This window comes from Conger conger, chromosome 14, assembly GCF_963514075.1.
Source record: "Conger conger chromosome 14, fConCon1.1, whole genome shotgun sequence".
NCBI classification, from domain to species: domain Eukaryota; kingdom Metazoa; phylum Chordata; class Actinopteri; order Anguilliformes; family Congridae; genus Conger; species Conger conger.
The window spans coordinates 18,034,251-18,051,734 of NC_083773.1; the positions used below are offsets into that span (position 1 = coordinate 18,034,251).

Here is a 17,484-nt window from a genome sequence, read left to right on the forward strand (position 1 = left end):
AAAATGCTCTGGAACTTTCCATAAAGTCTACCAAAAGTTCTTTTACTTATTTATCTTGTTTAATTCTTACATAACCCTGTTAAACTTCATTGTAAAAGGGATTATGATGTGCACAGTGTTCGAGAAGTCCAGTGTCCTGGTGGAATGATGGGGACACTGTGCTGTAGGAGGTTCAATTGTTTGAATGAGGCGTTAAAACAAGGCCCTGTGTCACAGTGGTCACTGAAGGTCCACTATTTCAAAGAGTTTGGGTGTTGTCCCTGATGTCCGAGCCAAGCACCTGCCCATATCTGATGGGCTTTCACTACCCGTGGTGATTCCCCAGGTCTTCAGTGCAAAAGAAAGCTCTCAACCTGTGACCTGTATCACAAAGCAGGATTATTGATTTGGATAACTGCAGAACAGCTTTGTTTACTTCAGTCCGTGTTCCAGAATTGGGGGGGGCATTCCGGGTTTTATAGTGCAGTCATCTGGCCTACTCATTATCCCGGCTTCATCATACAGGCCCCTGGTTAAATAAAGATTAAATGAATACATGTTGGCCGTGAATAAGCAAATACCTGTATTGTGTTTAGATTTTGACAGAGGTACTGGAATAGGCATTTAGCCACTCACCTCTCATACTCTGCGGCTGGTTTATGTGGATAAAATCAGCAGCTTTCTCTCACGCATGTCACTGGGTTTCATTTGACGTGATGTGACGTGACATGTAAAGCCAGATCTGACACTCAGAGGATATACTGACCTCATCTGACATCCGCGAGCCTGGATAATTACTCCTCCAGAGCGTTAATCAAGGATCGGCTATAGTGTTCTTATAATAATGGTAGGCGTAGTTATGAAAAGGGGCATGTAAGCTTATCCAAGACATAATATACTTAGTAATTTGTCCTCTGCATTTGACCCATCCGAGTAACTTAGGAGCAGTGGGCAGCCACAGTGCAGCAATTTGGGATTAAAGGCCTCGCCCAAGGTCCCAACAACTGTACAGATCTTATCGTGGCTGCACCGGGGCTTGAACCACCAACCTTCCAGGTCTCAGTCATGTACGTTAGCCTCTATCAGTTCTTGGTGGGACAGGAAGTACTTGCAGTGAAATTCGGGTGATTCAGGAATGAGTTTCTCAAACCATGTCCCCAGTGCTGTTGTTTTGCGGGGGCCTGGTACATGCATAGGGGCTGAGATCCTGGCTCCCCCGTCCCCTCAGAGAAAGGGTACCTCTCTGGTCCTGAGGGAGCGGTTTGGATCACATCCTAGCCGGGATGCCCCCTCTCTGCGCTGAGCTACAGCGTTACGTAATCCACATGCAGGGCCATGAGAGCTCCCTGTCCGTCACACGCCATCAACCCACACCCCTGTGGGCATGGGGGAGGAGCTACCGCCTCTGCTGCGGCTGTGTTAAGGTGGAACTAGGCAGAAGAAAGAGAACCGCAGTCTATTGCTATGGATGTAGTCACAATACACATGTCCACTACATCTAGCATAGGTCCACCATACTTATCCCAGATCTGTAATAAGTGTTATTAATAATGAGCGCTGTGATTCCCAATGTGATTTACTTGGGAAACTGCGAAGGAGTTACCTAATATGACACTCACCGTAGCCTTTTCTGCCAATGTTCCATTAACTGTCCTAATTTAGAGCATTTAAGGTGGTCTTCCTTCATGTACATTTGAGCTCAACTTGGATGTTATTTGACTGTGCTGATTTGAATAGGACCAATAAATGCACACTTATTCATTTGGCGGAGGGAATGTAATATATGTCATTACATTGGATTGTCTTCTGCATGTAGCACAATTAACATACTGGTTATAGTTATAGGTAACTGTAGGTAGAAATAGGTAACAGTGCATAAATAAAAGTGCATTGCAGGACACTGACAAGATACATTGTATTTCACAGCACAAGTATTACCTGATATATTCCTATTTTTGTTCTGTTATTAAAATAGACAACTACACAACAATGCAATATTATATGGGAAACAAATGTATGATGTCCTATAAATGCATGTTGAGTCTTTATTCTTCTATGAATGTGATTGTGGTTCCTTGGCACATCTATGCTTGGCCACTTGCTTCCCTTTGTTGATGATGTAGATAAGATCCAAATATCCCACTGTCACAATATCGAGGTCACAATTTCATTACACAACAACATTCTGTTGTTCTGTGAATTTTCAAGAAAAAAGAATAATTCCAAGAAACCTGCTCTTCAAAGGTTTACATGACCTACTGTATACTTAAGCTGACCCTTGACCCCTTAACCTCTGACCTTCCTCCTCAGGTGGGGAACTACAAGCGTGCGGTCAAGCGGATCGACGATGGACACAGGCTCTGCAACGACCTCATGAACTGCATCCAGGAGCGTGCCAAAATCGAGAAATCCTACAGCCAACAACTGACCGACTGGTCCAAGAGATGGAGACAGCTGGTGGAGAAAGGTCTCGCCCTGAGCATCTTACCAAACATATTCAAAACTGTGTGACTTTTTGAGTTCTTGCAGTCTTTTATTGCCATGCAGAACTTCACAAAACATCGAATGTCTTTTTTAAAGGCCATCCAATTATTTTGATTAATTGACATAATTGAATTCCTTTTGAGTTTATGTGGTATGATTACAGTTGTCTAGAGCTGATATGTAAAAAAAAAGTCCTCCCCTGTATTTTTTTCCAACCACCTGGATTTTTTAATTAGCACACTTCTTCAGAAGGGAGTACTAATTGGTAAAATCAGCTGGCTGAGTTTATGGGTGGAAGAAACACAGAGCATGACTTTTACATTCTGACCCCTGGACTTTGTACCTCTGGTCTGGAGTCATAGCATTTCCTGATGAGGATTATGGAAATGTTGTTATTGTACTTTTCAGTAGTGGGTAGCAGTGTTCACATTTTGTGATTGTGCATGTGCATACACAGGTACATGCTTTATTTGCATATTGGGGCTGTTTCGGAGAGCCTCTACTGGTGGAAGCTGGTACTGCAGTAATTCAGCATTGTAAACATATCAATGAACAGCTAATGAAGTGGCCCTGCAGGGTGGGCTCCTGGTCCTGGAGAGCTGCTGGGTTTGCTGGCTTTTGTTTTCACCTTAATAGCAACCAATTCAGACCCAAGAAACCAGATGAGGTGAGTTAACTGTGTAATTAACTGCTTTCATTGATCAATTAAAGCAGTTAATTACACAGCTAAGTGCTGAGTAACAACAAAAGCCATCTCACCCTGCAGCTCTCCAGGACCAGGAGGACCACTGAACTACAGGATAAAACAGCTGTGCTCTTAATCCAGTCAGAGATGGGATGTCTCACTGCTGGCTGTTCCCTGTGTCCCTTACGGCATCTGTCCGTCCTTCATCCATCTGTCCTTCTCTCCCAGGTCCTCAGTACGGCTCAGTGGAGCGTGCCTGGTTGGCGGTAATGACGGAGGCGGACAAGGTGAGCGAGCTGCACCAGGAGGTGAAGAACGGTCTGCTGAACGATGACCTGGAGAAGGTGAAGAACTGGCAGAAGGACTCCTTCCACAAACAGATGATGGGCGGCTTCAAGGAGACCAAGGAGGCTGAGGAGGGCTTCAAGAAGGCCCAGAAACCCTGGGCCAAGAAAGCCAAGGAGGTGAGGAATGGGATGTGCTTCAGGACGGCAGCCATGTTAGAGTTTCAGATCTAACACAGCCAAGAATTCTCACCTTTTTTCTTTTTTTTTACAAATGGCATGAGATCAAATATCAATACAGGGCAGGGCTGTCCAGTCCTGTTCCTGGAGATCTGCTGTCCTGTTGGTTTTCATTTCAACTCTTAATTTGGCACATCTGATTCCACTAAATAGCATGAGCAATTAGCAGCTCAGTGTGATCTCTAGCAGTTGAATGAGGTGTGCTTTGTTAGGGGTGGAGTGAAAACCTACAGGAATTGAGTGGTCCTGATACGGGACAACAAAGGCTTTTTTATGAAAAGAAATACACTTTTATCAGTCATCATTTAACACAACAGATGAGCTTGAATATGAAATTAATTTAGGCTCAAGGCAAAAGGTTCAAGAAGTTTTGAAAATGGAAGTTGTGGGAACGGGCGGCACGGATGGTGCATTGGGTAGCACTGCCGCCTCACAGCAAGGAGGTCCTGGGTTCGAATCCCCGTCGGCCGGGGCCTCTCTGTGCGGAGTTTGCATGTTCTCCCCGTGTCTGCGTGGGTTTCCTCCGGGTACTCCGGTTTCCTCCCACAGTCCAAAGACATGCAGGTTAGGCCGATTGGAGAGTCTAAATTGCCCGTAGGCATGAGTGTGTGAGTGAATGGTGCGTGTGCCCTGTGATGGACTGGCGACCTGTCCAGGGTGTATTCCTGCCTTTCGCCCAATGCATGCTGGGATAGGCTCCAGCCCCCCTGCGACCCTGATCAGGATAAGCGGGTTCAGATAATGGATGGATGGATGGATGGAAGTTGTGGGAACATACCGCCTGATCACCAGTCAACCCAGGTCGGCTCATGTCACCCCGCTTCTCATTGGCCTTCACTGGCTTCCTATTGCCGCACGCATCTGTTTCAAGGCCCTAGTGTTGGCATTTCAGGCTGCTAAGGGGACTGCCCCACCTTACATACAATCCTTGATCACTCCCTACTCCCCAGCTAGACCACTCCGGTCTGCCAGCTCTGGTCGCCTTATGGTTCCCTCTCTACGTGCACCTGGCGGTCGAGCTGCACGTTCGCGCCTACATTACATCTGTTGTCTAGTACTTTATACTGACGTTGACGATGAAGGGCAGATCATTCATTGTGAACAAACTCCACCATGATATAAGGCTTGCTTTGGACTCAAGGTCTAATCAGGGGAGCACAGTAGTCACCAGTGGTCACAAACTTAATGGGGCTCTTATCGGCTCTCTTAAAGCTAATTAAGCCATGAGTCCACATGCAGAACAGTGCTTTCAGGAGGCTGTTAGCTGGATGAGGTCTCCAGGGAGGCGATACTGTAATAATCTCTAGCCCTCAGACCTAATCTCTTTAGTCCATAGGTCTAAACCATGTCAAGCCCACGACCACTGAAGCCTGAGGAACAGATATGGATTACAGGGCAGGAGTGTAGCGTCATGGCTTAGGATGATGATTCTCAAGTAGACATGCTGCTATTGTTCCCCTGAGCAAGGCACTTGACCTGAAGTGCTTCAGTAAACACTACTGATAGCATTGACACCTCTTTTGTCACCATGTGTCACCATGCCTCTCTAACCTGTTTACTATTTTTCCCCTCATTTGGATGTCCTATGTATTCTTCCAATTAATATATTAGCTAAATGCAAGCTGACCAACCCATTTCATTTGTTATAATGGATTTTCTGACACATTTCATTCATATCCATGTACCATTACACCTTGTTGGCCAGCGAAGGATGGGCTCCTCCAATATAGCCGGGTTCATCCTAAGATTGTTTCTTGTTTGCAAAGGTTGTAAGCTCTGTACAAATGCATCTGCCAGCAGCTGAAATCAATCATTCAGTTAAGAACACTAATGCTTCAGGACTCTGGGCATTCCCAATATTTACTTAAAAGTTTTTTTCATATGATGCATTCATTTATTAATAGCAGAACTCATAGTGGACTCATTTTGTGAAGGACAGTAAGCAGGGTTCAGAGACACACGGGGGATTTTAAGCATAAGTTAATGTTGGGAGAAGGTACCTGAGGTGAATAAAATTCATAATTTATCAAATATGCTTCACCATCTGTTTCCCAGGGAGCTTTGAGAGTGACTGTGAGAAGGGCTAATCAGGACCCCTTGATAGTGTTCATAACCTAGGCTGCAGCAACAAGTGTGTGTGTGTGTGTATGAGAGTGTGTGCATGCATGTGTGTGTGTTTATGTATGTGAGTATGTGTGCGTGTGTGTATATGTGTGTGTGTATTGGGGTGAACATACATTCGTACATGTATAAATGCACGTCATCTGCAGTGACAGACTCAGCCTAAAGGGGGCGCTGTTCCTCCCTGTTCTGCAGCTGGAGACTGCGAAGAAGGCGTATCACCTGGCCTGCAAAGAGGAGAAGCTAGCCTCCACCCGGGAGGCCAACAGCAAGGCCGAGGCCTCCGTCACACCCGACCAGCAGAAGAAGCTCCACGAGAAAGTGGACAAGTGCAAACAGGATGTGCAGAAGGTGGGTCTCCTCTAGAGGGCGCCGTTGCCATCTCCTGTGGCTGCCTGTGTAACACCAGTGTTGGTAAAGTGAAGCTTCATGAAACTCACAATAATACCCTGCCATTCGTGTGTTACAGTACTCACCTATAGTCTCATTAGCTGAAATAAAACTGAAAACAACTATGTTATCATACTCAGCCATATGCCAAGTTTCATATTCTGACATCCTCTGGCTGCCTAGATTATAGATTCATTAGTATATTCAAATTCAAACTCCACACTCCCCCCCCCCCCCCCCCCCCGCCCCCAGCACTCTCGAAGATTCCAGTCCTTTCTGTGTAAATAATTCATCACTGCAAATAGTTCTGCAATCATTCATACTTTTAGGCAGAGAAATGAATACCAATGGATGACTCCATTTTATGTTGGGCTCTTGGGCTTCGCAGCGTGAATAATGATGAGAAGTGCCGCTGTAATATTCTTTTATTTTCCAGGGTTGAATTTAGAACCATTTTTGATAAAGTGTTGCGCACTTAGGTGTGTATTGTCCAAAGATTAATTCCCATTGTTACATCTTGGGAACATGTTTAAGAGAAACACTTTATCACTCTCTCCAGAGCCTTTAAAAAAATGAAGACTGGCTTTTACTCTACTTTAGTCTGACGTTCCTTAACTTGCCATTTTGAACCGGCAGAGCCGACAGAGGAAAAAGGCTTTTTTTTTTAATGATGGCAGATTGTCTGGCAGGGATGGGGGTTAGGATTAGGGTTTATTGGGGGTTAGGACAAAGGACTCTGTCTTATTCTGAGATCCTTCCTGCCTTCCTCAAATATTTAATCACTTAAGTGCTGCACACAGTGGGCTCGTGCGATTGTAGAATTGCAATGTCGCCCTTGACCCAGATACTGTCTAGGATTGTTCAATAATGCATCTCCATCACTCCTATAAGAGCAATTTATTAGCCTGTAACCTCAGGTACAATTAATCAGGGCCACTTGACCCTTATCACCTCCTCATATACAGAGGATGTATATCGAGTTCAGCCTTTCAGACAGGACGTAGCCTTCTGTCTCGCTACAGATCTCCACAATTGCAATACATTTGTACAGCCCTGATAGATGTGCAAATAATGACATTAATTTCACAGCAATACACAATTAAGCTCTTTCACATTGAAGACCATCTCCCCTGAAGGATCCATTTTTAATATTGGGACCCAAAATTAAAAATACATTATAATAATGGGACCCAAATGAGAAATTTTCAAATATAAAATACTAGTATAGCCTAGTGGGCTACAGACCCATTCTGGGACCTACCTCATACACTCCCACTACCCATCTTACCCCACCCGTAGTGTAAGAAACACTGCATTAACCCCGAAAAGTAGATTTTTTGGATTTCTTTTTTTTTTTAGTTCGAGAACTTCATTACTTTCAGTCACCAGTAGTGATTGTTAGATAAGAACATTCTAATCAGATTTGTGAACATTCTAAGGTGTTTGTGATCATCATGAACTTTAAAGTGCCTAAAGCCCACAGACACAAGCCTGGCTTTAATGTCACAGTGATATGATGTGAGATGTCAGGAGGCAGGTTGAGCTTGGGGGTCGGGAGTGAGGGGTCAGAGGTCACAGATGACATAAGGGCTGGTGCTTGCAGGCTAAGGAGAAGTACGAGAAGGCTTTGGATGAGCTGAGCAAGTGCACACCACAGTACCAGGAGCACATGGGGCAGGTGTTCGACCAGTGTCAGCAGCTGGAGGAGAAGAGGCTAAGCTTCCTCCGGGAGGTGCTGCTGGACATCAAACGCCACCTCAACCTCACCGAGGACCAAAGGTGTGTCCACTTACTCTCACCCTGCTACCTCAACCTGCCCAATACTGACCCCCCTCACCCTGTCACACACTCACCCTGCTACCTAAACCTGCCAAATACTGACCCCCCTCACCCTGTCACACACTCACCCTGCTACCTCAACCTGCCCAATACTGACCCCCCTCACCCTGTCACACACTCACCCTGCTACCTCAACCTGCCAAATACTGACCCCCCTCACTCTGTCACACACTCACCCTGCTACCTCAACCTGCCAAATACTGACCCCCCTCACCCTGTCACACACTCACTTTCTCTCACCCCTCTCTCAGCCTCTTACCACCTTTCACTTTCAACCCTGTCAGCTCCTAACAATATAACACATGTGTACACACACACAGACACTCAGATATACACACACACATGCACACACACACACACAAACAAGAACAACTCTGTCAGTCATACACACATGCACACATAGACCTACTACACAGGTAGAAGAGTCCTAAACTCACACACAGAGACACATGCAGACACAGTCACAAACGCACACACACACACACACACACACACACACACACACACACACGTGCACACCTGCTCACACTTCACACCCTCAAATAGCACCTCTCTCTTTCTCCCCGTCAGTTATGCCTCAGTGTACCGGGAGCTGGAGAGGACCATCAACGCTGCCAGCACTCAGGAGGACCTCAAGTGGTTCAGCAACAACCATGGCCCCGGCATGCACATGAACTGGCCCCAGTTTGAGGTACCTTTCTGCAGCCAGATATCCTCCTTACGGCCAGTTTATAGTCCAATGTCTCTCAACTGAAGTCACAGAACATTCATGAACGTAGACTGTGGTCGTTGTCCTTAGTTGTCCTTAAGTGTATAAATGCACTAATACTAGTAGTATTACACCTTAAATTAAAAAAGCAAATTAAAAGGAGCAACAAAATGAGAGTGAATTATATAAGGCTATGGTAATGTAACAATTCCCATTACTAGATAACTAGATATTTAAAATCAGTGTTTTGCATGTTGATGTAATTTTCAGTTCCAACTGACCTCATCATTCCCAAAGCATTTTGTATCTTGGAGTTTCTAATGCACTGCATTGCATTCAGCTCCATTACAGAATGAAATCATTTTCATAGTGCACCACATCAGATTATGTTATCACTGCAGCACCTGCTGTATCACTGCTGTGGAGTATGGCGTCATTCACTCACACAGCCCACACTTTTATCTGGTATAAGTGCCAAGGCCATCGCCCCTAATCGGGCTCAGCTGATCCCCTGGATCGGTGGGAATGAGGGATGGCAGGTCAGGACAAGGGAGAAGAAAAAGAGGGAGGTGGAGGGGGAGAATTGTGTTTCCCAGGGGGGAAACCAGACACATTTATCCTGATCTGTCTTTTTTCAATCTCAGAAGTGATAGGGGAGGTACATTTTGTTCTTCAAGGACCAAGTTCTCCAAATGTACCCTGAAAATGAGTATGTTTCCCAAGCAAGAGAGGTACAAATTAATGATATATTGCTCGCTGGGGGAACAGTTTTATGTACCTATACTGTTGGGTACCACAGGAGCGACAAGCACCTGTGAATCTTTAAGCACTTTTTGAACCTTTATTTCTGACAGTGTGGGAGAAGGAGTGAGGTATAGCAGGTCAGGACAGGCTAGGGGAGGTGAGGGGGCAGACTGGCTTATCCTGACCTGTGTTTTCCCTGTTCCCTGCCCTTCACGAGGGGCACACTGGGTTATCCTGACCTGTGTTTTCCCTGTTCCCTGCCCTTCACTTGGGGTAGACTGGGTTATCCTGACCTGTGTTTTCCCTCTTCTCTATCTTTTGGCAGGAGTACAACCCGGATGTGGCCCACACTGTCACCAAGAGGGAGAAGGTGAAGAAACCCAATGAGGCTGTCAGCGCAGTGGGGGAACATGTGATGGCCCAGGCGGGAGACCGGGGCAGGTACTGCAAGGCAGGGGTGTAATTTAGGGAGCTAGGGGGAGCAGGGGAGAGATCACTGATGGCAGTATTAAGCATGTTGGTTAATGGAGATCTCTACAGAAACCAATTTCGCTCAGTTCTGAATGTTACACTTTCCAGAATAATTTCTCATGTTTTCTCAGTTGATAAATGTGTCTAGCGTAGTGACAAATAAAAAGGTAAATTCATGTGGTAGTTTCACAGCAACAATCGTGACAATAACCATATTCCATGCTTATTCTGCCTTCGTCAGTCATTTAAAATTCAAACTGAAATTTCATTTGCATGATGAGATTGACTGTTTCCCCTCTCACTTTCTTCCTCTCTCCCTCCCTCTCTCTCTCACATGCACTCTCTCCCTCCCTCCCTCCCCTCAGTGTGAGCAGCTACGATAAGAACCAGGCGTACTCCACGGAGTGGTCTGACGAGGAGCAGCCGGCTTCACAGTCGGGCAACGAGACCAACGGCGGGGCCAACCCGTTCGAGGAGGAGCCCAGTCCAAGTCCCAAGGGCGTGCGCGTGCGGGCGCTGTACGACTACGAGGGCCAGGAGCAGGACGAGCTCAGCTTCAAAGCCGGTGAGCGTCAACAACCTCATTCACCGTCTACAGCAGGGCTGGCCAACTCGGCTATCTGTGTGGCCACTGATCTACAGAATACAGGCAAATATTCCCAGAATTCCCTTCCCAGTATCATACAAATATCAGGACATGGTTATAGGAGTTATTGGGTTGGTTCTGAGAAATGGAGTATATACATATATTCTTTTACTTTATTATTTTTTTGAATGGCAATATAATGGAACCTCACACAACAGTTTCTTTCCTGCAGCTCTGGGAGAACTGTTGCTGTTCACCCTTATCGACACAGCACAGTTCATATTTAATATTCATATATGGAGATTGCCTCTCCGGAGGTGTGGAGAAAGCAAATGCCTTTTTTTTGTCCCTTTTAGAAAAGACGACGGTCTGCCTTTTACAGCTTTTTAATGAAAGGTGGTTTGTCTGCACATGAAACGAAGAAGGAGTGTTCTTTTTTAACAGGAAATGAGTTTATTTGACTGGTTTTGTTACCTGGGCTAGTCTGAAATGAGTAAGGGACATTTTGAGAAGGGTGGGAGGAGGACTGTTCCTTTTCCAGGGTTCAGTGTGGTTGAGGACAGCTCAGGGCATACAGGGTGTGTGTAAATGTATACGAGGGCTGTCATCAATACTGGCGCTGAGCAGAGATCTGCAGACTCTTGGCAGAGGTGGAAACTCCAGGCTCAAGAGAAAGTGCACCCCCAGTATTTTGTTCCAGTCACCTGGATTTAGGGGACCGTTTGGCCTAGTCAGTAGGGTGCCTGACACTCTCACTTTCTGTACTGTGATCGCATCTCTCTGTGTGACCCTCTCTGCCTTCCCCCAGCCTGAATGAAATATTCTTCTTTATTCTGGAAAATAATTCAGGTGTTTGATTATAAGCAATTGGAGTTTCCTCAAATTAGGCCTGGTTGCTTTAACTGCTGTTCAGTCTTTATTTCTTATTTTATTTATTTTTACTGCAAACTGCTAACTTTTTTGGAGGTTCAGGCCTGGTTTTTTGCCCGATGTTCTTTTGTATTTCCACTGAAATGCATCTTTGTAACAATGGGTCTCATGCAAGAACCTCTCGAACAAACAGATTTGCTCTTCAGACAAAATGGTGGTCCCGACTGAAATCATACAAGCGACGCATTCCATTCATTTTCTATGGAGAGGCTTGCGGTGCATGTCAGCACTGCTCGCCTGGCTCACAGAACTCGGATCAAACTTTCAAAATAAGCATTAATAAGAATCAAGATTCAACAACTGAACCTCCGTTCGAAAGAAGAGAAGATACATTTTCTATAAGAATACGAAAATGTTGCGTGAGGCCCATTGTCTCTGTAAAAAGTGGGAGGGTAGGCCCATACAAATAAAATTGAATTGAGTTGATGATTTCATAAGCATGGGGGAGAACCTAAAGTCACCAGCCTCTGTCATTCCTTCTCCCATCCAGGGGATGAGCTCACCAAGCTGGAGGACGAGGATGAACAGGGCTGGTGTAAAGGTCGCCTGGACGGCGGCAGGGTGGGCCTGTACCCCGCAAACTACGTGGAGCCCATCTAAGGAGGACCTATGGGGAACCCCAGACTGGACTGTCCAATTATACTGCACATAGACCGAGACCTAAGAGCTACACTCCCCTGGCCGGGCAGACTCCACCTAAAACACAACTTTAGCATTTAAAGGACAGTATACACACAGATCACATGTATCCAGGCATACGGGCGGTTTCAGAACTACAGAGCATACAGCAACAGTAGGCTACACACATATATATCTGTCAATATACCACCATTCAGGCAAGTGCAGGGATACGTTTTGCATTTTTGTGTACCCGTGTTCAATATGAAGTTTGTGCAGATGATATGACATTTGTGTAGCGGTATGTTCTCCTATAAACAATATGAGTATTATGTAGTCAATGGCGCCCTCATAGCCACGAAGAGCTATGCAGTGTGCGGTGTGTATATTTGATGACATTCTTTCGTGCAGCAGTCTCGAAGCTATGCGTGTACAGTCCTCATCCCTGCATTGTTACTTTGGCGTAGCGAGGCTACGCAATGTTTTTTTTTTTTTTTTTTTTTTTTTTCCGGTTCAGTTAGGTTCCTGTCGGCAGTGCGTGCTAAGCTGTGTATGGTTGTTTTTCTCTCCTTCCGTGTCCGAGTCCGTTTCCGTAGCAGCATGTGCTACACTGCGTACGCCCCCTCCCCCCTGCGATTGGATGACTTTGGTGTCGGCTCCACCCACCCCTCCCTCCCCCCGCCCCTTCAGCAGAGTCTGAACTGAGGCTTGGAATGCAGTGATTGGACGACGGCTCGAACCTGTGTTCTCCTAGGAAACGATGGCTTTTTTTGACCTGTCATCAAACGAAAAGCTCTGTTTTTTGTTAACATCTTGTGTTTTTCAGTGACTTGTTTAATACCGATTCCCCCAAGACTTTTTTTTTGTGGTGTTTTTATGGTAAAGCACACACGCATGAAAAATGATAAAATTATGTGCTGCCCCATCCTCTCTCTCGCTCTCGTGCTCTATCTCTCTCTCTCTCTCTCTCTCTCTCTCTCTCTCTCTCTCTCTCTTTCTCTCTTTCTCTCTCTCTCTAATCCATCTTATGTTTACAGAAATCACTTCCTGTTTGAGCTTTTTGAAGACTGTTGTGGTTTTTAAATGTGTTCTGATGACATCATAATATAGCCCCCCCTCCCCCCTCCACTGCACACCCAGATATTATTATTTATTATTGTGCCATAGAGCTGAATGGCCCAGGCTATGCCATCCAAATCTAGTGTCAGTTAAGGCTGGAGTTGCTGCCATTTTGTGCTGTACGTCAGCTAAGCACCGGAAAGGGTCCCTAACCTGCCCCGGCCCCAGTGCATTCTGGTATTTCTCTCTTATAGTCTTCCACCCAAAGCAGAGATCATTAGAATAGTCACAGAATAGTCCTAAGGTCCAGAACAAGCACGACAAAGGCAAAACATCAACAGTTACACCCTCTAATGACCCCTCCAAAATCCAGCCAATCGAAAACCAGTCCCAGGTCCGTTCAGGAGCAATGACCTTTTCTGTTAACCTGGTTCCCCCTTAGCTTTTAGCTCACCATACAGTACGAAACTGGCACCCTAATCTGAGAACGTTCAACTGCGGTCTGCGCCCCTAACATCAGTTCAAGGGAGGGTTTAGTCTGCTTTAATTGTATTTTCTCATGTACCTTTCTGTGAACTGTGCAGTAGTGTGGAGGATCTATCTTTGCTAACCCCCCCCCCATTGAAATCACAAATCCACATTGTATGTAATAAGTGATGCAATAGCAATTCTACTGCATGTTATAACATGCAAAACAATAAGACTCATCACAGGTTTTATTCTAATGACCATAACATTCACACTACTTTCTGGCAGTGTCGTGAAACATTCTGCATTCTTGTGTGGTCTGAGCTCAGTGAGGCGAGAATGCATTGAATTTTTTTGGTGACCGGGAAGTTTGCAACCCTGGTCATGGAGAGCTACAGGGTCTGCAATTTTTATTTTTGACCTGAAAATCAGCACCCTGTTGAGACCCAAGTAACCAGGTGAGGTGAATTAAGTGTGTAAGCAACTGCTCTAATTGACAAATTAAGTCAACAACAAAAACCAGTGGAGCCTGTGGCTCTCCAGGACCAGGGTTGGAGACCCCAGCCATGTACCAAACTGTGCACAACCCTGGGAGCAGACATGGAAAATCCAGGTCCAAAAGGTAAAAGTCCTCCCCAGTATTTTGTTCCAACCACCTGGATTTGTTAATTAGCACAATTCTTTAGCCAGGAGGTAGAATTATTTAGTGAAATCAGCTGGCTGAGTTCATGGGTGGAAGAAACACGTGGCAAAGAAACTTGGGTGTGTATTAGGGGTAGGTTTTCAGATTTAGCTCATTACACTCAGTCCCTTATCTCACAGACCCATTCACAAGCATACATACATCTCACCGAGACACCCTCACACACACAAACACACACACTAGCATATACACCATTACACACTGCAACATAGACACACACACACACATACACATACACATACCACATAGATACACTCAGCACACGCAAATATACAAATACTTTGAGCGTACAAGGTGAACACAGACATTCATACACTCAAACAGTATATTACTAAATGCACATATTTTCAGACCCTGTGTGTGTATGTGTGTGTGTGTGTGTGAGCGTGTGTGTGTGTGTATATGTGTGTGTGCCTGTGAATGTGCGAGTGTGTGTGTGTGTGTGCCTGTGAATGTGCGAGTGTGTGTGTGTGTGTGTGTGTGCCTGTGAATGTGCGAGCGTGTGTGTGTGTGTGCGTGTGTGTGTGCCTGTGAATGTGCGAGCGTGTGTGTGCGCGTGCATGTGTGTGTGTTCATGTGTGCGTGCGTGCGTGCGTTTGCGTGTGTGTGCGTGCGTGCCTGCATGCGTGTATATATATATGTGTGTGTGTGTGTGTGTATATGTCTATGTTGTGTGTGTGTTCCTCCATACCATATTTATTTGACCCGATTCGCGGCTCCGTTGTTGACCTATTTCAGTGTGCAGTGGGCTCCTGCTGCCTGACCTGTATATGATAATGTAATTTTAAAAATATATTATATTGTAACTGTGTAACTGTGTGGAGCTGAACGTGCAATCTAGCAACACACAGAACAGTTAAGAAAAGTGTATTTGTAAATGCTTTTTTACATTTTCTTTTGTCCTTCTGCAAGGGAGAGCTGGGGGCAGGGGGACGTGTTGTGGAAACTCTATTTTAGCAGTCTTGGAAAATGTATGTATGTTTAGACTCTAGTGCTGTAATCCTTTCTCCAATCTAGTATTGTGCCTGTTCATCTTAAAGGTAAAAAAAAAAAAAAAAAAGTAATTCCAAAAATGAATAATGATAATGACTATATAGTTACAAAATAAACCTGAATCAAAGTTGTTGTGAAGTAAAAGCAATATTGGTTTGAAAGGGAAAAAAAAAGTTTGTTGAAAAAAAAAAGTTTGTGTGTGATTTATTGTTGGATTCGGGGGAGGGATGGATTTGTGACAAAAGTTCTCTGATTTATTTATGTTTTATCCGTTAAGTGTGAAGATCCATTGAAAACTGTGATGCATGTCAGTGTGATACTATAAATCAGTAATCTCCAACCCTGTTCCTGGAGATCTACCATCCTGTAGGTTTCACTCCAACAAAGCACACCTCATTCAACAGCTAGAGATCTTGATGAGCTGCTAATGAATATAATGAGGTCTGCCAAAATAGGTTTGGAAATAAAATTATTTAAACAATTAATAAAACATTATTGATTCAGGCTGCACCCTCGACACACCCACCAAATGGGAGCAGACATACCTCAATGCCTGTTGTAAAACGTTGCACAACGTTGGGAGAAAACCTATAGTTCAGCACAGAAACCATAGCAAAATGTTTTCAGATTGATCATGCCCCTGGTGAGGTGACTTAACTGTACAGTTAAGGGCTTTAATCGATCAATTAAGTGCTGAGTTACAACGAAAACCTGCAGAGCTGTGCCTCCAGGACCAGGAATGAAGAACACTGGTTTGATGTCTCGTGAACAACAGGACTTCTTACAGTTCAGGGCAGGGGTGCCCAGCATTGTCTGAAAAGGGCTGGTGTGGGTGCAGGTTTGTGTTTTAGTCCAGCACTAAGACACCTGCTTCTGCTTACTAAGGTCTTGCTTGAAGCCAGTGATTAGATAATTAGTTGAATCAGATGGGCAAAATAAATAAAAAACCTGCTCCCACATCGGATATGACTGGACACCCTATTCCAGGGCAGGAATATACAAATCTGACTCTCAAGGTCAGTTGCTAGTTTACTACCAGACAGTTAATTGCTGGATTACCAGCAGTGTTACTGGTCTCAAGGGCCAGATTTGAGTATCTCTGGTCTGGGGCCACAGCTCTGTTTTGGCTCAATGGACAGGCGTTACATTGCATTTCAGTCATGAAAGATGTGCTCTGTGATATGGACACAGTAGGACAAGGTTGCATTACCAGGATGTCTATCTGGGACATTACACAAGTTCAAACACTGTGAAAAGAATAGGCAGTGCTTCATCCAGGTTGCAGTCAATATTTTTCACCACTAGATGGAGAGACAGGCTATCTCTTGTCTGAGATCTGTGAAAATACTCAGTAAAAGAAATAGAGTACCACTTCTCTAATATAATAATAATAACAATAATGATGATATATTATTCATTCATTTCATGGTGTCAGTACAGTTTTTGTTGAAATACCGTACGTGCATTGTTTTGATGCATCGGCCACCTCCCGTTAGTTACAGTAGGTTACAACTCCAACTCAGCCAAGCTGTTTGGCATACACTGGGTGACACAGAAACAAACATTTTCTGAGAGGTGCAGTTTAGTCAATGTTATATTTAGATTAGTTTTAGCTACAGAGGATTTTCCCACATTTTCTTATGACAGGACAGTAAATATTCAGTGAGAAAGAGTCACACAGACTTGGGTGGAACTTGGTTCCAGACTATGAGGTACTTACCAAGGGAGAAAAAATGCATTTAAGAATAAGAGATCAGGGGGTGAATACTTTCACACATCTCATTCATAGCCAGATAATGTATTTAGGCCAAGCAAGACCAGAGTTCTGTGAATCAGTGAATATGAATAGGCTTGCGGTGTTTATTTAAAGAAATACAAATTAAACAGGAAGTGAACAGGTCTGTTTACTTCTCTGGATAAGAGCCAGAGAGATCCACCTCTACACAGTAGCAGGACATCCACGGCTACATTTCAGGAAGGATGTAGTAGATGTGTGGGGTCATTATGATTTAGAGTTACTCATTGTAAACCAATAATAAAAATGAGAGCATTGAATGTTGATAAGCAGAATATGAATTCTATACACTGTATATAAACAAATAGCCTTATGTTCCACCCCTTTTAAAAAACAAATGCAGTATATGATCACGCTAATAATACAAACAGTGCAAAAACAAGGTG

The 17,484-nt window shown here is 44.6% G+C and overlaps 1 protein-coding gene across 2 annotated transcripts in view; it reads left to right on the forward strand.

Moving 5' to 3' along the window:
* The window catches only part of LOC133110756 (protein kinase C and casein kinase substrate in neurons protein 1-like), a 53,453-nt gene extending 38,020 nt beyond the window's left edge, over positions 1-15,433 (forward strand). For both annotated transcript variants that reach the window (XM_061221053.1, XM_061221054.1), the window contains exons 4-11: positions 2,290-2,446; positions 3,377-3,612; positions 5,989-6,144; positions 7,787-7,962; positions 8,593-8,713; positions 9,801-9,916; positions 10,312-10,511; positions 11,953-15,433. In XM_061221053.1, the coding sequence (XP_061077037.1) occupies positions 2,290-2,446; positions 3,377-3,612; positions 5,989-6,144; positions 7,787-7,962; positions 8,593-8,713; positions 9,801-9,916; positions 10,312-10,511; positions 11,953-12,062 (1,272 nt within the window). In that variant the 3' untranslated portion in view covers positions 12,063-15,433. The remainder of the gene's footprint in view (positions 1-2,289; positions 2,447-3,376; positions 3,613-5,988; positions 6,145-7,786; positions 7,963-8,592; positions 8,714-9,800; positions 9,917-10,311; positions 10,512-11,952) is intronic.
* Positions 15,434-17,484: the final 2,051 nt, after the last annotated feature.